Below are 26,743 nucleotides of genomic sequence, written 5' to 3'. Positions count from 1 at the left end.
CGCCTGAAGCAGGGACCTGCCCCCTTGTAGTCTGTAAGATGCTGCTACAATAACAACAAATTGTAACACATTAAAAAGTGTGTGGATTTCTAATTCATACAATGTACAGATTTACTATCCGGAAAGATTATTCAGCTTTTGTTCCTGGCCCCAAAGTTCCTAGTCTTTAAGGCTAAGAAGATACATTGGGAAGTACCGTATTTTTCGCTCTATAAGACGTACCAGACCACAAGACGCACCTAGTTTTTGGAGGAGGAAAACAAGAAAAAAATATTCTGAATCTCAGAAGCCAGAACAGCAAGAGGGATCGCTGCACAGCGAAAGCAGCAATCCCTCTTGCTGTTCTGGCTTCTGGGATAGCTGCATTCGCTCCATAAGACGAACACACATTTCCCCTTACTTTTTAGGAGGGAAAAAGTGAGTCTTATAGAGCAAAAAATACGGTATATGCATACATAGGAAAAGCCTGTTTGAGAGGAGGAATAATTGGCTCTTGGGAGTTGGGAGCAGACAGAACTTCTGGGGGGTAGGGAGGGAGCTCAGTGGCCTGCATTACTTTGTGCACATGACCAGCAGAAGAAACACGACGCAGGGCTTTTTTTCCACATGGACCATAGGGTTCAGCTTTAAATGACAACAGGGAGGTAGCCATGGTTAAGAGACAATGACTGGCCCATAGTCACCCAGTAAGCTTCATGGCTGAGTGGGGTTTTGAACCCAGCTCTCCCTGGTCTTATTCCAACATGATATGTACACTGCTTTGAAATCAGTATATAAATGAAATCAGTATATAAACCCTACTAAAATAAATATAAATAAACAAACATTCCTACCCAGCTTTCCCTAAACTCTAGGTGTCCTCCAGATTTCTAAAAGTCTGGGACGTTGAGTATTACAGTCCAAAACATCTGGAGAGCACCAGGATGGGGAGGGCTGCTCTAACCACTGCACCAGGGTTGGCTTTTTCAGTCCCTGGGTCAGACGCCCCTCCAAGAGCTATGGGCCTGCAGGGCATGGAAACAAATGGTCCTTCTTTTGGCTTTGGAGAGAGCATCTCTGAAGACCACTTCTCAATCAGGCTGGTGCACCACTTTCCATGGCTTGGTGGGCTAGATGAATTTTAAAAAGTGATCTTGGGTTTCAATAACTTTGGTTCTTAAGAGGATGCCTTGTGTTTCTCTGCAGATGGCACCTTCTGTGCATAGATTTGTGAGTACTCAATTGAAATGAAAATTAAAAATTGCTGCCCAGCTGGGGCCACCTTTTTACAACTATAATCAAAATATTTCAGTTTATTAACTAACATTTTGGGTGATAAACCTAAACTAGCTGCATAGTTTATCCCCCATTTAAGATAATTTTTATTTATGAATTCTTAGGCCTTCGCAGTGAAGTGCGTTCATTGCTTTAATTGAATTTTTTTGCTTACTGCCACATTGTTGTTGTTGTTGCTCTTTTACTTAGGACTGATGGTAAAGCTAGTCATGTGCTTATTTCTGGTGCTTCATTCACTGCTGTGGGCCCACGATGAACCAACTTTGTTGGTGGGAAAGAGGCATACAGTCAAGTTGAATTTAAAGTCCCAACAGGCTCTGGCAGGTGGGCAGGGGAGAGGCATCTTCCAATACTCCCTTTAGGACATTCTCCTCAAGGGCAAGCAGCTTGATTAGCTGATCCACTGGGCCTGTGCATGGAAGTGGTGGCCATCGCTGATGGTCCTCCCCACCACACAAGACCCACCAAATCAGACTTCTCAGCTTCACTTGAAAGGGGAAGGGTGGGGTGGGGTGCAGAAAGCCAGTGAGAGGGGTGGGGGGGGGAGCAAGGGAGATTTACAAGTGAAAGGGATTGAGAATGGAGCAGTTTGTGGGATAAAGAGACTGCAGAAGGGGCTTTACAGATGTGCAGGGGAGGGGCGGCTCATTGTTTAATTAAGCAGAAAGTGGCGCTTTTGAAAAGCAATTTTGCACAGGAGCCCCCAGCTCAGCAAACAGTCCCTGGGAGGGAGGGCAGGGGAAGGGGGGCGAGGAACAGCTGGCACCACGAACCGTGTGAACTAAACCCGAGCAACTTAAAGGGCTTGTGGACCTCCTACAAACTTGCACACAAATACACAGACACACCACCATCCCCTCCTCCACCCATTCCACTCGCACCACCACCAGTTCACCCTCCTACCACCTTTAGGTGTCATACCTGGATGGTGGGGATAGAGAGGTAACCCTGATCGACTACTGTACTGAAGTCTAAAGGAGCTCAAGGCAGTGGCTTCTTCTTCCAGGATGCCTTCATTCCACACAGCTCCCTTCCAAGGGATGGCATGATTGGACCACACCAGCGGGACCAGCCCCTCCTACTTGCTACTGCATCCCGCTTGCACACCTGCCCCTTGCTCTGGTCCAGATGGGGAAAGCTGGCAAACAAGTGCCAGAGGTGAGGAGAAGGAAGAAGAGCTGTCCGCCCACCTGCTTGCTCAGCAGTGGCAGCAACTGTGTGGCAAAGGAGCAGCAGCAGCTGGCAACAGTGACCGTGAGGGAGCAGGCTGGCTGAAGGCGGGTGGGCCCACTGAAGGCACCTTGCACAGTAGCCCCCAGAAGAAGCTTATAGCTGGCCCTGGGTGTCCCCTCCCTGACCCTCTTCTTCCCCTTCCCACAGCTTGGCCAAAGCCCTCCTAGGGATCGGCTCCTGAGGGCCTCACCCTTTGCCTCCCACCCTCTCATCAAGTATGTGGCTGGGAGCAGGGGACAGCCAAGACAATCTGTCTTAGGCCATTTTCTTTCTTGTGCAGAAGAGAGAGAGAAGCTTGATTTGAATAGCTGACACGCCTTGTAAGAGCCCCTGAGTCATAGTTCAACTACTGTTCTCCAAAAGGGCTTGCAGGAAAAGGCTGAGAAAGAGAGTCAGTTTGATTATTACCAAATAATCGAAGCGTGCATGTGGGGCGGGACACCCTCTGGTAATGGGGAAATTCCTTGTGTGGCCTAGAGAAGGCCATTCCACTTATGGATGTGAGGTTTCTGTAAGATCAACCCTGCAAGGTCATTGGCATAATGTCCCATCTTAGCCACCACCCTCTTTTAACCTCGAACTCAAAGGCTGCTCCTCTCTTGGAGGATGGATCTATACATGCCACACAACCTGCCATGTAGTCCTAAACTAACCTGCTGTCCCCTGGTGAAGTGAAGGGCGCTATCATTAAGAAGGCCATTAAGAAAGCCCTTAAGAACCTACGAAAAGCCTTCTCAATCCTTGTCAGGCATGATGGAGGAAGAAGAGGAGGAGAGGAAAAGGTGAGCCTATTTTGGACACCAAGGGCAAAGTTGTCCTACATTCCAAGTTTATGTTTGGAATGATCTCTCTGTCTTCAAACAGTTGCACACTGACAGTTGCAGTTCAGCATTAAAACCTGAATTTGTTACTACAAGAAAATCCGGGGAAATTCTAAGATTCAGAAGGGAACTACAGTATGCAGAAATGTTAAAAAACCAACACCACATACTTTCCCCCCATGGCTTTTGAGGCAGCTTGTTAAAACAACAGCACAGAAGGCCCACAGTCCAGTGGAAAAGCCTGCACTCCAGTTCCCATTAGCCCCATGGAGTATGGACCAACTGCCCAATGTAGAATAAAAAAGCTTCCTATATGCTCCTATCAAACATACCAGTAACTGAAATATAATAATAATTCTAAGAAATGAACAGAAGAGCAACAAAGCAATTGAATCAGCCAGCAGTGTAAAACTACACCACCTGCTGTTCTCCAAAGGCATGTGTGAATAAAACAATTTCTATGGAGTACCAAGTCCAGAGCTAGGGAGCTGCTACTGAGAAGGCACAATCAATGGTTATCACATGCAGGGAAAGCCCAAGACATTTTGTTGCCTGAAGCAAATGGCAAGCAGTTGCCTCCTCCCAGTCCCATGCCATGTACGAAAGCTCGGCAGACGGCTGGATCTTATTTCAACATACTTCACTGTACCCTGAGGTCAGAGGCTTATTTAGTGGATGCCGGTAGATTGCATAGCACACACACACACACACACACAGCTCTCTCCACTTGCTGCCCTTCGATATTTGCCACCTGAGGCAGCTGTCTTACTCTGTCTCATGGTAGGGCCAGCTCTGATCACCTACCAAACCTCAGCAGGTGGGCACACCCAAATCTATGTCTCCCTGAATAGGCAAGGAGGCAGGCAGCCTTTGGGACACAAAGGGAGCCCCACATATGTTGAAATAGGTGCTTTTGCTTTGAGCTCACAAATGCAAAGGAAGCTTGTGAAATTATTACAACAACAACAACAACAACAACAACAACAACAACAACAACAACAATTTGTTTTTATTTATACCCTGCCCTCCCTGGCCAGAGCCGGGCTCAGGGCAGCTAACACCAATAAAATTACAATAAAACATAATAGGGGGGAAACAAACAAACAATCAAACAAACAAAAACCAGTTTATTAAAATACAGGTTAAATACAATTTAAAATGCAACCTCATTTTAATAGTACCCCATAAATCGAAACCATAAGGGGAGTGAAACATAAGGGTCAGACTGAGTCCAAACCAAAGGCCAGGTGGAACAGCCCTGTCTTGCAGGCCCTGCAGAAAGATGTCAAGCCCCACAGGGCCCTAGTCTCTTGTGACAGAGCGTTCCACCAAGTCGGGGCCAGTACTGAAAAGGCCCTGGCCCTGGTTGAGACCAATCTAACCACCTTGCGGGTTGGGACCTCCAAAGTGTTGTTATTTGTGGGCCTTAAGGTCCTCCTTGGGGCATACCGGGAGAGGTGGTTCCATAGGTACGAGGGTCTTAGGCTTTAAAGGTCAAAACCAGCACCTTAAACCTGACTCTGTACTCCACCAGGAGCCAGTGCAGCTGGTAAAGCACTGGATGAATGTGATCCTGTGGCAAGGACCCCGTAAGGAGCCTCGCCGCGGCATTCTGTACTGGCTGGAGTTTCTGGGTCAGCTTTAAGGGCAGCCCCGCATAGCGCGAGTTACAATAATCAAGCCTGGAGGTGACTGTTGCATGGATCACTGTGGCCAGATCAGGGTGAGAAAGGTAAGGGACCAACGGCTTGATACGGCAGAGATGGAAAAATGCCACCTTTGCTGTGGTTGCAACCTGCGCCTCCCTGGAAAGGGAGGCGTCGAACGTTACACCCAAGCTCTTGACAGAAGGCGCTGGCACTAATTGAGCCCCCTCAAGAGATGGGACTGGTGGAGGACGGAGAAACCCGGGGTTGCTATCTCATGCAGGGCGACTACTTCACCTTCACGCAGTCAGGTCTCCATCATACAAGCCAGGTCAACCCCCAGCAAGATAAAAAAGTCCCGAATGGTGGCGGTTTTATTGTCTATAGACCTGGCATTGCACAACACCAGTGACAGAGGTGGGTAATCCCTGCTCAACCTACCCTCATCCCTTGGGATGGGGCGTAGATTGGGAGGGGTTTGAGCATCACCACATCTCAAAACCCTTCGCCTGTAGTATCTACCCCCACTGCCATACCTCCCTCGCCCTTCAATGGTGGTGATCCCAAACCCCGTGTTGGCCTCCTCTATAAAGGAGTGATATCCCCTCACTAACAAGTCATCCCTGGACCAGGTCTCCTGAATCAGAAAGGTATAATGTTGAGATATAAAATCAGCAGGACAAACATCCCCAATAGGTGTAGTCCATCCCGCCGCACCCTAGGCAAGGAGGGCGGCCCCACAGTGGCCCGCTAGCTGTCAATCCCTCCCTCCCTCATGGGATGGACGAGGGGCTATTAACGCTTTCTGTGCCTTTGGGAGTATTAAAGAGGCATATGCTGTAAAATGGGGATCACTAGCCAGCAAAGAGCCAGCTTCATGCTCAGGAACTCCAACCGTCCTATCTTGCCAGTAATGCAATAGGGAAGAACGGTCGTCCTTGTAGATTTTGGGAGTGTTAAGCAATGGTCCGGATATAACCTGGGTGCTTAGTTTCAAGAATCTATCAGCGACCTGAGGTTCTTTGGGAGTTATTAACATAGGAATGTCAGGGTCGCCAGACTCCTACTCTTCATCGCTATCGCTTAGGAAGAGATCAGAGAGTTGCACCAATGTCTTTCTTCGGGATGGAGAGCTGTTGGGCATATTTAAATATTGTGTTCCAGGCTCTAGTGTCCTTATATTTTGAATTGAAATCTCAGACTTTATACTTAATAATCTCCTCTTCAGTTCTTGTATTTCTGAACTCACGGATTTCTCTTCCTCCTTCGGACTAGTAATGTTTCTATTGTTTAATTTAGTCTCCCTTATCGGCATTTGCTTTGATTTCTGCCAGGGACCAACTTTCTCACTGTTTCATCTTTGAAAACCCTTATCGGGTGAAGAAAATGAGACCACCATAGGATCTTTTTCATCTCCCTAAGTCAAGACGGGAAGGCCGGTTTACTAAAAGGCATAAGTAAACATTTGGTATTTCTTGTGTTGGGCAAGAAATGGAAATTTTCCAGATCTACTTTTTAATAATGGCAGTTCAAAAGCTGGGATAAGATTCATCCACCTGTGGTGAATCTCAGCATTATCTGGTTCTTTTGAAGAACTTGGCAAGGCCTTATTTCGTCCGTGACTCATCTTGGCAAATCGTTAAAATAGCTATGCCTTATCATCCTTTTAGCCCTTTGAGAATTTGTCAAGGGAGGGCAAATATCCAAGTTTTCTTCTATGTTAATTATTTTAGCGAGAAAGATTGTGATGGGATCTGGAGTGCCTCTTTCAGGTCCTCCAAACCAGGAATATGGTTGGATAGAATGTCATTTTCCCAAACATATTTACCTGCACTGACATGAGACCTCGTTGCTCTCCCACTGTTTTGACATCTGCCCCTTTTGGGGCCCTATAATCCCTCTGGGTAGAGGAAAGCTGTTGACATGACATTGAAGTTACCCTGCAGGTATCACCATTTATAAGCTACTTAAATGTTGCAGCAGCAGCAGCAGCAGCTAAGCAAGCCCACACATGGGACTAAATAGATGTTACAAGGAGAGCAAAGCCTGACTTAGAAGCTGCCATCTATCAGAGCTCACCATTGAAAGAGTTAAAATTATTCCTGGATTGTTGTTTAGACACAGACACACAGAGGAGAAAGTGATGCTTCTTTTGACGACAGACAAATGCTGCACTGTATGGCTACAGGAGAAGGAGGCAGTCGCTCCGACATCTCTGGTTGCTGCGGCCATACAATGACCCGCTTCACTACTGAGTGTTGGCGGAGTTCACAGCACTCACATCCAGAAGGACACCAATAAATAGAATTCTTATCTTTCATGTTTGAGGGTTTCCAGTTTATTCACCATTGTCTGCAATTGTCTGCATCAGAGGTAGGCGCTGCAGGGTAGCATGGCACCCCTGCAAAGGGGGCACTGCTGCCTGCCTCACCCTCTTGAGCCAGGACAATTCACCTGTCCTTCCTGAGCTGGTATGCAGGAGCAAGGAAGAGGAGCTAAGGCAGCAGCATCCCCCTTTAAATATGTTTTTGCTGGGTTTCAAACAAATGGAGAAACCATCAACAATACAATGGCAATAAAACAACTATATGGGACAGGAGGTACAGTAAAATGGGGTTGTCAAGAGAACAAAATACGTAAAAGTCAATAAGTAAGAGGGGACAGAGCTGTCTCAGTTCACAGATTCCCATGATTCATTGCAGGGGTTGGACTATATGATCCTCAAGCTCCTTTCCAACTCTACAATTCTATTATTCTACATTGATTACAAAAATAATACACAAAAGCAGACCAGCATCCTTCACTTGCCTTGTGCTCTCTCTCTCTGGACAGTTGTATGGATTTTGTCCCAATTAAAAAGGGCAGTTGGGTGGGTACTGGGAAACATCCTGTGCAGGTTTACTCGGAAGAAAGCCCCACTATGTTTAAACAGAGTTCCCGGGTAAGTGTGTATAGGACTGCAGTCTTAGCTAATGAAAACCTCAGTTCAGCCGGGAGCAAGGTGAGGTGAGAAGACACTTCTGGCTCATGGGCCCCAGTTGGGGGTCCCAATTTGGCCTGAAAGGCCATCTTCCCAAGCCATGTCCATACGCCCAATATATAGGATGTCAGGTTTGGGGCAGGTAAATATGTAGTTCCCCACATCTACTTAAGTTGTTCAATCAGATGGCTCCCCTAATTAAGAAATCCCACTGTGGAGCAGGACTTGACGAGGCTTCTGTCCAAGAACTGGCAGCAGCTGAAGTCAGCAAGATTGAGCTAGATAGACCAGCGGCCTGACTTGGTGTGAGGCAGCTGAGTATGCCCATTAGATTTATTCTTATTTATTTATTTAAAGCAAATAGTTGTGTGCCCCATTCATTAAAAAAAAATATCAAAGCAGTTCACAACAACTGAATGTAAAACCATACAATAAAAAAAACATATAAAGTTAAAATCAGAGTTATCTGTTGCAGAAAGTTGTATTAATTGTCCACAAAGGAAAGTTTCAGAAAGGTGTTTAAAAGATGGAGCAGAAGGTGCCTGCTGAATCTCTGTCAGAGCCAGCTTTAGGGACTGGAGTTACTTTGGTCAAAGGCTCGCATCTCCTTAGTCTAGGCTTCAAACAAATTTTGATTAAATTCTAAAACTAAAATAATTTAATACGAGTTTTAAGTTTGCATTAAGAATGTAAGAACAGCCTCACTGGATCAGTCCGAAATCATGCCCGGTCCAGTTTTGTTTTCCATCGGCAAAGCAGGACACAAGTGTGATGGCCATTTCCCACTGCTACTCCCCAGGAACTGATATTAAGAAATACACCATTTCTGACCCTGGAGGCAATATGCAGCAACCATAAGGAGTTTGCAGTAATCCAGGCCAGTTCAAGTTGGCAACCCGTACCTGTGGCAGCAGTTTCCATAGTTTAACCATGGGATGTGCAAAGCAGTATTTCCCTTCGTCTGTCTTGAAGCTCTCACCACTCAGCTTCACTGAATGACCCTAGATGTTTGAATCTAATGCTTACTCCCAAGACTGTGGCAGGTGACCAGATATTCTCACACATATTCAAAAGCACATAACTTGGAAAAGGCAAAAAACATCCTCAGCTGCAAATGGGAAGCACAGTGGTGGATTGCTTCTGCCATTCACTTGTTCCTTGAGTCAGGAATCCCACTACACAGGAATGAGTAGAAACAGGAGATCCTGGACCAGTCACCACTTCTCTGCCTAACCTACCTTACATGGCTGTTACATGACCCTAGCATACCCAGGTTGTGTCAAGTTTCTTCTTGATGCACTATTGTTTACACATTATTGCAAAGGTATAGGGGGCAGCATCAGCATCTCATTTCTCATTTTCTCCCATATGCAATGATTTATTGCTGCATTTCTTCCATTGTGGAACACAAGGTGGGGATCCCTAAGCCTCCTCCCATCCAAGTGCAGATTAGACTCAGATTAGGCTTAGTTGAAGAGAGGTTGCGTACATCACATGCCTTCAGACTGTTTTCTGGGACCTGAATTTTAGGGTACCACCAAGCCCCTACAGATGAGCAGCAGAACTAGCTGGGTGAGTCAGAACAAACACTGCCTCTGAAAGACTCACAACCAGGGCAAGATGTGCCCATGGCGCTTCCTGCCTTCTGTCCCCAACAGCTGGTGTTTCAGCGGAATACTGTCTCTGTATTGGGAAGCCCTATTATAATAGGCAATAGTCACTGATAGAGCTAACCTCCAGGAAGCTGTCTAATCCCAGGGGTTGGTGTGAGAAGTCACCCTTTGTTCTTTGCAGTAGCCTTCATTTTGCAGACCAAAAGCACTTCACTATATCCTTGCCCAGAAACATGCATGAATGTCCAGAGGCCACCTGGATCAATGAAGCAGCAGCTGAGCACCTGATTTCCCTGAAGAAGGTCCTTGGCTCCTCCAGTTAAAGCAGGGGTGTTGAACCTGCAGGCCGAACCTGGCCTGCCAGACCTCCCTTTTTGGGCCATGAGGCTGTTTTGGGTAAACCATGCCCGCCACCCTACACTTGACATAAAAAAGGTCTGATGTGGGGCAAATAATGGCTTAAAGGGAGCTCCCGATTGTTCCTTTACACGCTACCATCATCCATCATCACTTCTTGCTCCATGAGAGAAAAGCTGTTTTCAAGGCATGGATATTCCTTTTCCCTCCCAGCGCTGCTACTTGAACCTCTGGTTTTTGGAGATTCAAATAACAGAATGGAACTGTTTCAAACAAACCATGCTGTGCTTTGAAGTTCCAGCAATCAGGGCTTCAAAATGCATCACCCCCTGACATCACAGCAATGTTGAGTTGCAGGCAACTGGAGAGGGCTTTCTCTGCCCCAAATCAAGGAGACATCAAGTCTAGGAAGTGGACAAATAGTCTGATCTACCATAAGGCAGTTTCCCATGTGCCACTGGACCTCGAGTATAAAAGCTTCACAAATAGAACAGGTTTTCATTTTCATCTCGGTCCATCAATAAGAACCAAGTCTGGGCCAGAAGAAGACAGAACAGACAAAATACTCACAAGGTGTTTTCTGGCTGGGCAGAGTCACCTGATGTTTTCTGATCCCATCAAACAAGAGCTCTGCTCCACCTCTGAAAATTTAAGACAAGAAACACATAATCAGCAACATTCTGAAAGACAAAAATCATAGAGGCACCAGCCTTTTATAGTGCATGCATAATTAAAAACAAACTAAGGTGTTTCCCCTCTACATTCCCCTCACTTCATGTGCATTACTTCATGTGCAAATGCAATAAATTAACCCATTGACTTAGCATACAGGGTTGATCCAAGACAATTTGACATCTGAGGAAAAAGACAAGATACAACCTACACCCTCTCATTTCACACAGAGAAGCCTACTCAATTGGCAACTGAATCTTATTCCTCAATCGTTGTCCTCCTTCCTTCTTAACAGAGGGGAGAAGGGGCAGCCTAGGGGGGCACATGGCAGGGTGTGTGATAAACTGAGCTCTGTCTTCTTAAGGGGGTTCAGAAAGATCAACTGCAGGGGGCTGCCACCTCTGTTCCGTAGCCACTGCCCCATTTGCCATCCAAGTTGGCTGCCTCACTTTGCCTACCAGTAGAGTTGGCTCTGCAACTTATCTAATTAGGTAATAGCCCCATTGAAAACCAAATCAGTTTTAAAAGAAAAATACACATATAAGGGGAAGAGGCTGTACTAGGGAAAGAGACACAGGAGAGAGAACTACAATGTAAATAAAGCATCTTCTAGCATTTCTGAAGGATGAGAAGAAACATATAGAGAAAGTTTCAATTGAGGAATCTGTTCAGTACAGGCCTGAACCATCATCAATTCTATATACACCCACTCAAGGAAAAACCTCACTGAGTTCCAGAAAAGCACATACCTACCTGGCACCCTTCAGGTGTTGCTCAACTATAACTTCCATCATACTTGACCTTGGCCATGCTGGCTAGAACTGATGATGAGTCGTAGTCCAACAACAGCTGGAGGACACCAGGTTGGGAAAGGTTGGTGCACATGAATACTACCTAAGACACACAGCTGAGATTGATGGAGAGCAGGCAACATCTAACCATGGAGCCATGAGGGAATGAGCCATCATCAAAATCTACTCCAGCAGTTAATTGGTACTGGCTTCTTGGCATCCACATGCTTCATGATTGCCATGTTAACAGAGAGAGATGGAAAAGGAATTACGGTATCAAAATACTTACGGTGAAATATTAGCATTAGACCCAGTCCCTTTAAATCTAATTACGTGGAGGGAGATTTTTGGCTGTACTATGGAACAGCACAACAGTGCCTTTGTAATGCTCACTGCAATGCTATTACTTATACAAAGCCACACTCCCCAAGGATTGCTCTGTTAGTGCTATCTAGGCTCAACAAAAAAGAAAAACGGTTAACTGAAAACTGAAGTAGCAGTTATTAATGTTAGACAAATCTGGAGATTCATGAGCGAGAACAATCCCTACCAATGATAGGAAAGAGGCATCTTTCTGCTTGCTGTGAAAACAAGCTCACACTTTGTGTTAATCGCAGATACTGGGATGGGAGATAAGGTCCTTCTGTAGCATACTAGCTGGGGGGAGAACTCAGCTGCAATGTGAACACATAGAGCACTCTTTTAGGCACTTCCAAGAAAAGTGTGGGGGGGACCAAATAAACACTGCTTTTCTGGAAATCAGTTCTACAGTGGCTAGCATGGGCGGAGTAGTTATCTCAAAATGATGTGCTAGATGGTGCGAGCATGGAGGAAGGACATTATTTATTTAAGTCAAAGAAACTCTTCAAGGTTTGGAGAAAGGTATCTACTAGAACTGATGGGGAGTTTATTTAGAATGTTTATATACCATATTTCAACTAAACGTTCTCCACACGTTTACATAGTAAAATGGGGCACATCTTAAAATCTCTTCAGAAGTAGCTTCCACCAGCCCAATGTTCTCCAGACTGTAAGTGGCTCCAGGAAGCACAATGGAAGTTCTGAACCAAAGCATATGTTGGTGAAGGCTGAATTTAAGTTTAATAGTGTACTCCTCTAGGATGTAAATCAGGGATGTGGACCCTAAGGTCCTCCAGATGCTGCTGGACACATCATCCCCGACCCCTGACCATGCTGGATGTGGCTGATAGGAGCTGGGAGTCCAGCAACAACTGGGAGGGCCACAGCTTTCTCCATTGCAGTCCACAAACATTTATGCCATAATAAATTTGTCAGCCTTCAATGTGCTACAAACCCTTTTGCTCTTTTTGTTATGAAAAACACGGCAGCCCCTCTGGAAATTAACTACATTATCTAAGGCACTTCATCTACATTATCATAGTAGGTTTGGTTCTGATAAGTGTGAATTCATATCCTAGCTCACTGAGAATGCAATTTCCCCAGGTTTTTCCCCATCAAGACCCACCATTCTAGTTAATGCACTACCACTAGACAGAGACAGTTATAGCCAGCTGCAGGAGAGAGGGGACATCATCAGATACTGAGGGAAACATTTGCAAAGTCACAGGTGGGCTTGTTTGTTTAAAGAAGGATCATTTGTTTCCTTTCTATACCTATACCTGTGATATTTCAAAAACTCAACATATTCACTGTAGCACAAACTTTTAGGGACTAGAGATACTGGCATTTCTCTTTTTCATAGCTGTGTTGCTTCCCTTTTGTTTGATTCCAATGTTGCATGCTTGATTCCCTTCCTTTCTTGATTACATATATAGTCAAAAGTTGCAATCCAGTCTGTTCCCATTCTGGAAGGAGTCCTGTACTTCACGTTTGCTTTGCTATTGTTGTTGTTTAGTCGTGTCCGACTCTTCATGACCCCATGGACCAGAGCACGCCAGGCTAAGTGATGTTCAAACCCCCCTCTTTAACAAGAGTGCCTTTTTGTAAACTTTTACAGCAGATGTCCTCAGTCTTGTGATCTCCAAATGCTTTGGACTACAACTCATCAGCCCTGACCAACATGGCCAACGGTCAGGAATACTGGGAGTTGGATTACAACATTTGTAGCACCAGGGTGAGGAAGACTGCTTGACAGACTCATTCATCACTTTCCTCTGAGACCTATTTTCATGGACCTTATAATAAACACTTAACTACAGAATGACTTCAGACTATTCAATGCAGAAAGCAGCATTTGAAAACTAAACATCAAGCACCTTGATGTCTGATGCCTAGCTGGATTTTTATATCCCTTTCAACATTACCGAGAAAGGAAATACATTCAAGACTCAGCCACCTACATGGCACTAATGACGTAATATTGTTTCATACCACTTTGTGCATTCATTAATTCATTTATTTTCTTTGCCGCCCTTCGTCTGAGGATCACAGGGTTGTTTACAATGTAATTATTTTGTGGTCCTTAAAATGTCTTGCTCTTTATTCAACAAATAGAATCATAGACATAGAATTGGAAGGGACACTGTGGATCTAGTTCAACCCCCTGCAATGCAGGAATATGCAGCCATCCCATATGTGGATCAAACCTGATGAACCATTAAAATCAGGAGAGGCTAACATGTGACCCTCTTGATGAGTATTTCCCAAACTTGGGTCTCCAGCTGCTTTGGGACTACAATTCTCATCATCTCTGACCACTGGTCTTGCTGGCAAGGGAGGATGGGAGTTGTAGTCCAAAAATAGCTGAAGACCCAAGTTTGGGAAACACTGCTCTAGATTTTGCTATCCTACACCTCTCATCATTCCAGGCCACTGTCTGTGCTGGCAGCAGCTGACGGGAGACTGAAGTCCAGAAAAACCTGGGGGGGCTATAGCAACCTGATTTAAAGGATAGTGGCAGACTATGTTCCTTCTGGTGCTAAATTTCTACATTTCTAAAACAAAAGGTGTTGGAACTCATACCTTCCACTGCAAGCTAGCGCTCTGAAAAGGGCTTCTCAAGACCCAGCAGTCAACTGATTAGTGGTGCCTGCAACCTCCTGTTTACCTTACCTGCCCCACAGCTAACATCAAGTATGTGAGAGGTGAGAAAGACTTGGCTGATATGACCTTGCCATTTGGATGCCCTATTTAGACCATTGGGCTGCAAGGTCCCTGACCGTATTCTATCCTGAAACACTAAAGGCACGTATGTAGTAACTGGTCCTGCTTATGCCTATTGAGAAAATGGCCATTATGCACATGCTCAAATTCATTTTTATTGTTACTTCACACATACCAGTGTTGACTTTAAAAGAAAACAGATTCTTTGTGGGGAGGGGGAGTTTAAGGACCAACTCTTTGAAGGTACAGAGAACAGTTAAATGACATAATACTGGTATATGATGCCCTGTAGTTTCCTTTCTCTTCATCAAGTTCCTTTAATCTCACACAAATTTTATTATTTATAAACCTTTCTTTAGTATAACCAAATTCTTACCCACTTCACTCCTAGAATAGGAAGCCTCATTTGTGGGCCAAAACTGGATAGGGCTATATTCATGCAAGCTTTCCTTCTCTCATGAAACCTGTGAATCTGCCACCTTGGCAAAGTCATAAGCACCAATGACAGTCAGTCTCATTTTCAGTTCTCTGCCTCCCAACCCTTTTAAGGCCCACAAGTAACTTTAAGTTGATGGGAGGAAATCTACCTTGCCTGTTAAGTCTCTCGGCACCCCATTCTTAGTCCCCATCACCACCAGGTTGCCTCAGTATGAACTCCCCCCCCTCCACAAACCACTGGGAATCATTAAGTATACACACACACACACAACCACCCTCTTTTAATCTATGGTGCTTTTAAACAAATAAGAAGAAGATATTGTATGTATTTATGAGGGAGGAAAGTGTATGCCTCTCCACTTTCTCCGCACCGTGCATAACTTTGCGCACCTCCCCTGTGTTCCCCCTTAGCTTCCTTTTTCCTAAGATAAAAGCCATGATTTGTCACCTCCCCTTGTTGAGAGGAGTCATTGTGTGATCCCTGTGTTTAGATGCGATTCCTGCATTGCTGTGGGAGGAGGGGACAAGCGACTGTCCTGAGTCCCTGCTGTTGGGAAGTGCGGGGCGTGGGGGGCGGGGCGAGGTAGGGAAAGAAAGATTCCTATGGGGAGAAGAGTAGCCTGTGAGGGCGAAGAAAGGAAGCTTTAGAAACCAAATGGGAAACAATGGCGCCCCCGTTTCCCTGCACCCGCCCAAAAAGAACACTCTCAACCCAAACCCAGACCCTACACCCCTAAACCAAGCATCCCCTTCACCGGCTGAGCTCCCCACGCGGGATCTCGGCGAGGAAACCCTCCGCCGCCCCGATGGCGCCTCCCTTACCCGAACTCCAGCTGAAGAGACAAGGGCGCCGCCATCTTTTGTGAGGGAACGGCGTTGCCAGCAGCGGAAGTGCGAAGCCGCGTCTGCTTCCGTGGGCGGCGGAGGTTGCCGAGCAACGGCGCGCCGGAAGAGGCCTGGCCCCGCCCGCCCGTTTTGAAAAGGCTCGGAGCAGCCGCCTTCTGCCCTCGTTGGAACCGCGGGGATGTCCCGGCCAGATTAGTGTTGCCTGCTCTGGCTGGTAGCCAGGGTGTCTGAAAAAGTTGCCAGCCGTAACTGAGAAGTATCAGACTTGCTGATCAGTTTTAGGTCCCGCAGTTTCTATACCCTGGAAATCATGGCTGCAAACACAGGTTGTTATCTTGGACCATTATTATTATTATTATTATTATTATTATTATTATTATTATTATTATTATTATTTTATTTATTTATTTATTTATTTATTTCCCAGCCACTCTGAGCAGCTTCCAACAAAATATTAAAATACAGTAAAGCATCAAACATTAAAAGCTTCCCTAAACAGGGCTGCTTTCAGATGTCTTCTAAAAGTCTGGTAGTTCTCATTCTTCCCACAACCACCTTGTTATTGTTTAGTCGTGTCCGACTCTTCGTGACTCCCTGGACCAGAGCACGCCAGGCCCTCCTGTCTTCCACTGCCTCCCGCAGTTTGGTCAAACTCATGCTGGTAACTTCAAGAACACTGTCCAACCATCTCATCCTCTGTCGCCCCCTTCTCCTTGTGATCTTTCCCAACATCAGGGTCTTTTCCAGGGAGTCTTCAAAGTATTCGAAGTTTTGGAGCCTCAGCTTCACGATCTGTCCTTCCAGTGAGCACTCAGGGCTGATTTCCTTCAGAATGGATAGGTCTGATCTTCTTGCAGTCCATGAGACTCTCAAGAGTCTCCTCCAGAACCATAATTCAACCCCCTAGCCTGCACCTACTCAGCTGCCTGTTACATATTAAAGCAGTGGTTCTGGGACATTTTTTTATGGGCCACACTTTCGGGCTACAATTTTCTTGTGCCACACCATTTTTTAAATTGATAAATACATTGGAAAACAAACAGAAACAAAAACTAGCAGGGCTTGATTTGTAACATAGCACAACTGCTTTATAATATGATAATGGGGACATACAGAAATTTTTAAAAAGGCAGCTACATAAGAACATGAATCATTCCCAAAATGTAATTATAAACGAACCTCCTGTGTGTACTTTATGTATGTCTACAAACTCAATGAGAGGTATGGGCTTGCTTTTGTTGGGCAATACCATTTATATTAGGTCTAATTTGAGAAAAACTCACCACCACAAGCCTTTCTCTTTTCCGATCTTTCTTATTTACTTTACTATACTACACTACACTGTAATGTTTAAATGTTTTTTTGATTGTTCTTGAATCTTCCCGCCACACTCGCCATCCTCTCCTGGTGTGGCACCAATGTATTAAAAGGATTCAAAAAAATATAGGTTGGGGAATTGGAATTTGTGACCTTACAGATGTTGCTGAACGGCAGCTCCCACATTCCTAGGTGTTCATTGGCTATGCTGGTTGAGGCTGACGGAGTTGGGAGTGCAAGAAATATGGAAGGCATCTTTTGGGGGTTTGAGATGGAGATTTTCTCTCCCACTTTGCAGCTGTTGAATGAGCTCAGAGAATAACCCTGTGTTTCTATTGTATCTATTTGAGCATTGCATAGTAGTACTAGTATATTTGGTTCGGTCAAGGACCAGTAAGAAGGTAGGAAGAAAACAGAATACATAAAGCACAATATAATGCAATATTATGCATACATAAAACACAACATAATGTACAATTACGGTAAATACAATATTAAATATAAAATTAAAAACAATGTAGAATATAAAACAGTGAGAAATATAAAATTATATACTAAAATGATGAAAAGCGCCATAAAGTGCTGATAATTTTAAAATTAAGATCCTGTGCCAACAAGCTATTGCTGCCACACAAAAATGAGCTGCCTTGGCAGTAATCTCAGGAAACTGGTCAGCCAAGAGGTAATCAGTATAATCTGGTATACTTTGTAAAATTGGATTGGATTGTAAAATTCAAATCTTCCTGGTATACTTTGTAAAATTGGATTAATAAATTGACAGTGGATATCACAGTAAAAAGAAGAATACAAAAAAAAGGCCTCACCATTTCTACATTCTCTGCTTCTCAAGGGTATATATATAAGTGTTCACTGTATGGTACATTGTTGTTTCTACCCTTCAGTACTGCAGATGGAAGCATTTAAATAAAAGAACACATTCTACTCATGTAAAAACACGCTGATTCCTGGAACAGGCCAGATTTAGAAGGCGATTGGGCCGGATCCGGCCCCCAGGCCTTAGTTTGCCTACCCATGATCTGGACCCCCTCCATGCAGACTGAAGGTGCAAATAGGTGAATAAACCATATTTCTCAAAGCTATGACAGTCGCTGCCATGTCTCAGTCCTCCAAAGGAACACAGACCCTACATGAGTGCCTGGAGCCTCCATGGACTCTTGCTACTGCTTGGCAGAGAGAGGGGGACACCCAACTTTTGTAACAATATCAAATCTGACAAGAAATGTTCTCCGACAGTAGCACTCCGTTTCAGAAAGCAGTGCCACAAAGGCCACTGACAAACACAGGAATGCAACATAGAATGGCAAAGCCGTCAGTACTGCTTGGCATGGAAGAATGCTGGTCAGGAATATTGTACAGTGGTACCTCGGGTTAAGAACTTAATTTGTTCTGGAGGTCTGTTCTTAACCTGAAACTGTTCTTAATTGCTCCGCCACTGCACAATTTCTGTTCTCATCCTGAGGTAAAGTTCTTAATCCAAGGTATTATTTCTGGGTTAGCGGAGTCTGTAACCTGAAGTATCTGTAACCTGAAGCGTCTGTAACCCGAGGTACCACTGTATATGAATTCCTGTATTGCAGGCGGTTGGCCCTTCCAACTATGCAATTCTTTGACTATGACTATGACCCTATTTTTGTTGGTAGAAACTCACAGGGCGCCTGTTCTTTGCACCCCCACCTAGTGCCCCACTGCTAGGGCCTGACCCTGCACTGTGATGCGTTTAGGCTCCCCTTTAACCCAACACCGTTCTTTCCAGCAGACGACCTGCAACAAATAAAACAGTGGTGTATATTTCATTTTTAATTAAGAGAGGGAGGACAGTGACATTTCATGCAGCATGACTTAGCAGGCCACGCTGATGGACCACGTTTTTCTGCCTGCAAAAGGAGCGGGTTATTTCTCAATGAAGCATTACGAGGAACCCTCAAACAGCCTGCAGCAGGTCGAACTTCGAAGCCTTTGAATAACAGACGAGAGCGCTTGGAGCCGCTGTTGCAGGCCATGACAATGAAGGGTTCCTGGCTCTGGGGCTTTTGTTTGGTTTCTCCCAGTCTCTGTGTTGAACTCCCTTCTGCATCAGAGAAAAGGGGTCTGGGGGTAGGGGGATGGGAGGGAGAAATGATATGGTGGGGAGGGGGAGGGGAGGGGGAAGGAAGGTCAGGGGGAGTTAAAACCTTTTTCTGTCTCATTCATGTGGTAATTGGGTGTCAAGCAGAGATCAGTAAGGTGGAGGCAGGCCTCTGAGCTTGGGTTAAACTGCTGCTCAAAGAAAGCAGGGCAGTCCCAGCCTACTGAGGCCTCACAGGAAACAGCCAGCCTCTCCTGCGAGGACGAGGCCCTTCTATTCGAGCCCAGGGGGAGCCGCTTGGGGAGTGGATGCTGCGCTTTCCCCCACCCCCCAATTCACAGGCTCCTTGAAAGCAGCTAAACAAAGCTTGGAGGGTGTTCAAACAATGCGAGAAACCCCACCTCCGCCCTTCAATAGGGGGCTCTAAACAGGCATTTAACCTTCAGAATGGCTGAAAGTGATACTCAAAAGCAGCTTGCCATCCCTCCCCTCCCCTTTTATAGATGAACCAGAGGCCACTTGGAGGTTCCCCTCCGCCAGGAAGCAAGCCGCTCGCTGCCCTCGCCTTGGCCCTGCATCCCTTGGTTATCTTGCTAATAACGTGGTTTCTTCAACAAGGCCAGCCAGAGTGCATGAGGTTTTTAATCTAAGGGTTGTGTGGTTTGAGCCCCACCTTGGGCGAAAGATGCTTGCATTGCAGGGGGTTGGGCTACATGACCCTCGTGGTCCCTTCCAACTCTACATTTCTATGATTCTATAAATGCAAACTTTGCCAAGGGAGGGTGGTAGTTTTCCTGGGTAACTCTATCCCTATTTTGCCTTCCGTTATTGCCTTTGTTTGGTGGAGATGCAGAGTTGTCTCTTAGCAAATGGGTGTCAACAAAGTTAACCACTCCTTAATGCTTTAGAAGTTGCATCTTAACTCTGGTGGACAAATCTGTAAATTTGTGTGCATTGACACAGAAGACCAATATACTTTGGCTTTTCATGCCCTCTGCAGGAGTTTACATTAAAAAAAAAGTTGAAGAAAATACGGTAGCCCCATCATGGATGAGAACAACAGCAGGTCCAGTGGTCAAGAAGGTGGTTTCTGCATGTGCTGTTGTGCAAAAGCAAGGAGTAGATGGGGCTCATCAACCAAGGAAGGTAGCCCATCTAGAAGAAGGAAAATTCTGATCTAAAACTTCTGCTTCCTTGTGGGACATCTTTGGGAGAAGAAAAGGCTAACACTACAAGTCTGGAGTGGAGAGTCCCTAAGGCAGTTGGATGGAGCTTTGTACACCTCCTTCTGGCAACTTCTGCAGCCAAGCTGTTGCCAAACATCTTGCTCTGCTTTCCTTTGGACCACATCAGTGAGGCTGAGAGAGGGGTCTTGCCAACTGGGTAGCCCAGGACCTCCATACACACTACCCAGGCTTGCACCCCAAGGAAGTCACTTCTGTGTTGCTAACACAGCAGCTTGGCTTCACCCCTGGAAGCAGACTCCATTGTCTCTCAAGACAGGTGGATGCCAACCTAGGACTCTCTCTCCCCCATCTCTCATCTATAATATGTTCCTGAATTTACATGTGCCTAAAATTTAGATACACACAAATAATATTGTTGGGGTTTTTACCTATGTTGATGGGTTGGTTATTAATTATTAATTACATATTTACATGGGTAAAATCTTATTTTCTGGTGAAAGAAGCAGGCTTTATTTTGTTTTAGGAACACAGGAACCTGGGAGACTGTCTTACACTGAGTCAGACGATTGGCTCTTCTTGCTCGGTTTTGTCTACACCAGTCTTTGCCAAGGCTCGTACTTTCCAGACATTTTGGACAATGGCTCCCATCGGCTGCAGTGAGCCCAAGCCCCAGATTTAGCGTGGTGCAGGCAGTTCCCTCACACAGGGCACAAGATTGAGAAAATCCATAACTGAGGAGATCCATTTGGGGGCGCCAATTTTTGGCCTCACCCATGGTGCCATATTACAAAAGATTACCAAGGTCCACTTCTGTCAGCACATCTGGAGGGCACCGGGTTGCCAAAGTTGGTCTCCACCAACTAGCACCAGCTGTCCATGGTTTCAGAGAGGGCCCTTTCTGTCCTATTGGCAGATGCTGGAGATCAAACTTAAGACCTTCTGCATGTAAAGTAAATGATCTGTCTGTGAGCTATGGCCCCTCCCCAATTTTAAGATAATACACAGACACTCCTGTGGCTGAGGCAAGGAAGGCAGCCTCTTATTTTATCTATTTACTAAAATATTTATATACAGGCAACCCGTCCCCCTTACTCACGAGTTACATTCCAAAGCACCACGCATTTAAGTGAAATTACTTATATTTGAAACACCATTGAAAAAGCCGCAAACACCTAATTTCATCCCTGCCATGCTCCTTTTTGTGATGTTTTGGGGGTCACTTCCAGGTTTGGCACTTCCAGGTTTGCGCAGAGTTGCACACATATTGAAAGCACATAAATGGGGTGTGGGGTGTGCCTGTACTACTAATTCATTTTTTTAAAAAAATCAAAATGGTTCCAAACAAGGCCCAAAGTTAGTCCCATATAGAGCACATTACAATACGTGGACTACAGTGGCCAGGCTATCCCTGTCCAGGAATGGCTGTAGCTGGCGAGCCAGACAAAGCTAGTGAAAGCCTAGCCAAAGAGGACCCCTGGGCCTCTAAGTGACAAAGGTGTAAGCAGGAATACCCCTAAGCAATACACGTGTTTCTTCTTCTTTTTTTAAAAAATATTTTTACTAAGCAATTTCAACACACCAAATTATCAGTCCAAACAATCAATTACATTATTTCCCCCCTTTCCCCCCACCCCTCATGCTCCCCCCCACCAAGGACTTCCCTCAGCTCCCCTCTCTGATTTCTTTGCACATATTATTCTCTGTATGTTATAAAATTGTACATATCTTTGCCTTATCTATCAAATGTTCAGCTAATAAATTTGTGGATGTTTATTCAAAACCTGCCAAGGAGTCCAAATCATTCTGTTGTCTTTTTAGATAATTTGTAAAAAGTTCCCATTCTTCCTTGAAGTCACGATTGTCCTTAACACGCAGTTTGTATGTCAATTTGGCCAATTCCACGTAGCTCATCAATTTTTCTTGCCACTGTTCTTTCGTTGGGATTTCCTCATTCTTCCATCCTTGTGCTAACAAGACTCTTGCCAATGTTGTAGCATACATAAATAAATTCTTTATTTTTCTTGGCAGGTCTTGTCCTAAAATCCCTAACAAAAATGCTTCTGGTTTTTTTACAAATGTCATTCTGAACATTTTCTTCAATTCATTATAGATCATTTCCCAATTTTTAAAAACTTCTCTACATTCCCACCACATGTGATAAAAAGTACCTTCTTTTTCCTTACATTTCCAACATATGTTTGACCCGGTTTTGTACATTTTTGCTATTTTTACTGGTGTAATATACCATCTGTACATCATTTTCATATAGTTTTCTTTCAAAAGAGAACATTCTGTAAATTTCAGATCTACCTTCCACAATTTTTCCCAGTCCTCAAATTGTATATTATGTCCTATATCTTGTGCCCATTTGATCATGACTAATTTGACCTCCTCATCTTTTGTTCCCCATTCTAGCAGAATACTATATGCTTTCTTCAGCAGCTTCACTTCTTCTTCTATAACTTCCTTTTGGAATCTGGAAGTTGTGTAACTAAACCCTTTCTTAATATCTTCCTTATACATCTCATGTAATTGTCTGTAATGTAGCCAACTCTGAAAATGTTCTTTAATTTCCTCATAATCTTTTAATTTCCATTTCCCTTCTTGATCCCTCAACAATTCTCTATATGTAGGCCACTTCCCCTTTTTGCCAAGCGGTTTGAGTAACGAAGCTTCAGTTGGTACACTTGTTTCTTCTGAGGGCGTGCAACCCCATGCAGAACAGGTAGCTCACCTTCCTGGATATGGGAACCACTCACCCAAAGAATCTCCCCAGGATTCAGGCAGTTTATTGGTCCTCATACAGTCCACCACTATGCTCAGACACCTATCTAGAGAAGCAGAGCTGCTTGTCAGCAGCATACTAGTGTCAGCTTGTTCCAAAGTGCCTAACGGCCGCTCCCAACAGATGTTAAATAGCACTGGAGAGAGGGTAGTTCTCTGCCTCATAGCGTTAAGTGCCAAGGTGCTGAGGAGCACTCACCCTGAAGATATGGAAAGAACCACCATAATGCAGTGCCTATGATGCCCATCCCTCTGAGTCAGTCCAGAAGGATACAATGGTAATCAAATAGTACCAGAAGCTGCTGAAAGATGGAGAAGTCCCTCTCACGGCAATGGTCATTCATCAGGGCCACCAAGGCTGATTCAGTTCCAAAGTCGGGTTTGAACCCAGATTGTAGCAGATCTAGATAATCAGCCTCCTCCAAGAATACCTTCAGTTGCTTCACAACCACCCTCTCCACCCCCTTTGCCAAGACAGGGGTTTGGTGACCAGCCTATAGTTATTACACTCCATTGGTGGGCTTTTAAAGAATAGGACACACCACTTCCTACTGCTGCTTGCCTTTCGTGCTCAGTGCCGTTTATTGGAGACTGAATCTGGTACTTTCTGCTCTTTCACTGAGCTACAGCACCTTACCAATGGCATTTTAAAAATAAGCGCTTGTAATAAAAGATGTATACATAAAATTGAAGGCAATTCTTTGATCTATTTAACATTTTTCAATCTAACCAATTGCTCTATTAGGGACACAATTCTATACTTTTAGTACCATATAGTACTATATAGATAGTACTGTATAGATTGTTGTTTTAGGCTTGAAGCTATCTATGTTTTATATTTCAGCCTTAGGCTGCTTTTGAGAAATCCAACTTAAAAATTGTTGTTGTTTGTATTATTAATATGTGTCTCTGTGTATGTGTGTATACACCCACCCACACTCCAGTTTGTGAATTTTAGCAGGGTTTTATCTACATTTTATTATGCACACCACTTAGAGAGCTCTTTGATTAAGTAATTTATAAATATTTATGTTTAATAAGTGGTTTGTTTGGTTTTATGCGATCTTATGAATTGCTTTGCACGTGGCCTTGGAAAGGGTACATGCTGGAAGCCAAGGCAAACATATTTCACATTGAATAAAATACCACCTGTAAAGTTGGGATCTAGCTGAAGGGCAAATCATCCCCTACCCATAGCAAAAGAAGAAAACAACTAAACAATGGCAAGTAAATTTGAAATCCTCTTTTATTAGACATGAAGATTCCATTTTCTTCCCTAGTTCCACTGCAGGAATCACAAGCCATGGTGCCTCGGGATAGCAGAAGATGTCGTGTGATGATCATGAGCAAGCATCAGAGGTAAAACACAATTTTCCCTACTTTACAAATCAGGGAAAAAACACACACATATGGTAGGTAAAGTACCCCCTTTCTTCTCCATGGCCTCCCAAAACAGACACACAGAGACATTGACACCTCTTGCTGCACCATGTTCCCTGAGTAAATGTTGAAACAGCATTGATTTAAAAAAAACACCCCCCAAAAACAATAAAAGCAAATACCCCACAAAGAAAACAATGGATTTATTTTAAAATATGCAAACTGGCATTAGGAGGACCTGAGTTGAGATTCAGGTTTAGGATAACAGAATCATAGAGTTGGAAGGGACCCCAACGGTCATCTAGTCCAACCCGCTGCAAAGCAGAAATCTCAACTCAAGCATCCCTGACAAATGGCCACCCAGCCTCTGCTTAAAACCCTCCAAGGAAGAAAAGTCAACCACCTCCCAAAGGAGCGTGCTCCACTGTTGAACATGTCTGTCAGAAAGTTTTGAGGAAGGCCTGGGAAAATGGTCCTCTTGTACGGCACCCTCCATGGCCAGGGGGCCCTGGTAGATTGACCTGGCTACATTGGCAGCGTTCTGAGAAGCACAGGACAGTTAAGTCTAGCTATCCTTTCAGTTTCCCACAATACTCCAGGAACAGCCTTTGTGCATCTGTTGTCCTCCAGATGTTGCAGGTAGGAGTTGCAGTCCCAAACATCCAGAAGGTACAACACTGGTGAAAGCTGCCCCAGAATGACACTAACCTGGGGGCACCAGGGTAAATCAAAAGTGGGTAGCTGAGAACTTGCCACCTGGTTATGTTCAGACAAGGGAAACAAAGGGAGTCCGCACAGCAGACGTTAGCAGTGTGCCCCAGATAAATGCCCAAAGGATGTCAGCTGCTGGAATTACACACGGAGACACCTTAGGAAAGGGGGCACATTTTCAAGGAAGCTTATTAAACTGTGATTGATAGCAGGTGAGAAAATGGAAGCTGAAATTCCTAAGCTTCAAGGTGAGGCAGCCATGAACAGCCATTCTAGCTAAGCACCCACCAAGCTAAGTGAGGAGGAGGAGGGCTTCTCCTTTATTTCTTTTTTACCATCTTCAATATGGAGCACATATCTCCCTCTTCCCTGTGTATCTCCTTCCCAGGACTATCTTTTGCAGAGCTTAGTCAGCGCTGAATTGAAGGGAGTTTCCCATTGATGTGGAAAGCTGCTCAAGTGGAAGGCAATTTAGAGTTGTAAACAGGAGGGGGAAATTTAATTAAAGCGTCTCCATTTCCCTACCACTGAAACAGGAGCAGCTGCAACATCAGATGATTTTACCTCCGTGTCTTGAAGACACCGGCTTAATTCAGATACCTTTCTAAATAATGGTTTGAAACCCAAACCATGGTTTGGGCTTCCAAAGATATGGCGGGCAATCTATGGTCTAGCTTGCTTGCTTTCGCCATTCATGGAATAGAGTCATGACTGTGGTTTGCCTATATAGACCTGTCAGGGACTAGGCAGAGGCGGAATGGTGGAGACCCCTCTCCAGCCTAACCCTTCCAGGGAAGAAGAAGTTCAGAATTACAACAGGGGTTTGAGGGAGATCACAGCTCAGAGGCAGATGAGGGGGAAAGTGGGGAAATAATGGGAGAGGAGGAAGGAGGACAACAGCTGATGGACACAGTGTCTTTAGAAAGCATTCCAGACCCCTCTTCTCCCAGAACCCAGCGAGCCTTGAAAGTAGTTGAGCAAAGGGCTCAGAAGCAAGGGGCCCTCAGTGCCACCCGTAGGGAAGAGTCACTTGGAAAAATGCAATTATTCCAAGAGACTGTGTTCCAAGCCTCTCTCTGTAAATACTGAATAAAAAGCAGGTGGTAAGGACTTTTCCTTGTCTTATCCATTCCTGGCAACCTGCTGTGAGGTTGGCTCCTCTGCCCCCTAACAAGACCTCACACAACTATCACATGGTTAAGTGCTGAAGACCTTTGGAGGATTCCACCCCCACCCCACCCCTACTGCCTAAGCAGAACAATGGATGGCTTCTAAAAAGAGTTAATGAAGTTTTCAACTCATCAAAAGAAAGTCCACAGCTCTTCAGTGCCAATGGCGTAGCGTGCCCCCCCAAAAAAAATTCTGAAGGGGGCACAACCAGGTGCCCCCAGCCGCCAGATTCTTTGGGGTTTCGACCCCACCCTGGCAAAGGAAGCAGAGCCTTCCTCACGCTCCCAAGGGCATGGACCTAGAGTACAGAAACAGAGACATAGGAAAACATAGAAATACAACATACGGAAAG

General features: G+C 44.9%; 2 protein-coding genes across 2 annotated transcripts in view; both read right to left on the bottom strand.

Moving 5' to 3' along the window:
* URM1 (ubiquitin related modifier 1) overlaps positions 1–15,838 on the bottom strand; it is a 29,582-nt gene extending 13,744 nt beyond the window's left edge. Inside the window, exons 1-2 of the mRNA XM_053374931.1 lie at positions 15,733–15,838; positions 10,496–10,566 (exon numbers count right to left, since the gene is read on the bottom strand). Coding sequence (XP_053230906.1) covers positions 10,496–10,566; positions 15,733–15,767 — 106 coding nt within the window. The 5' untranslated portion in view covers positions 15,768–15,838. The remainder of the gene's footprint in view (positions 1–10,495; positions 10,567–15,732) is intronic.
* Positions 1–26,743, bottom strand: part of SLC27A4 (solute carrier family 27 member 4) — a 105,592-nt gene that overhangs the window by 35,611 nt on the left and 43,238 nt on the right. The window lies entirely within an intron of this gene.

This window comes from Podarcis raffonei, chromosome Z, assembly GCF_027172205.1.
Source record: "Podarcis raffonei isolate rPodRaf1 chromosome Z, rPodRaf1.pri, whole genome shotgun sequence".
NCBI lineage: Eukaryota > Metazoa > Chordata > Lepidosauria > Squamata > Lacertidae > Podarcis > Podarcis raffonei.
Note: the sequence above shows the minus strand (reverse complement) of the source record. Positions and strands in the feature narration are given on the sequence as shown.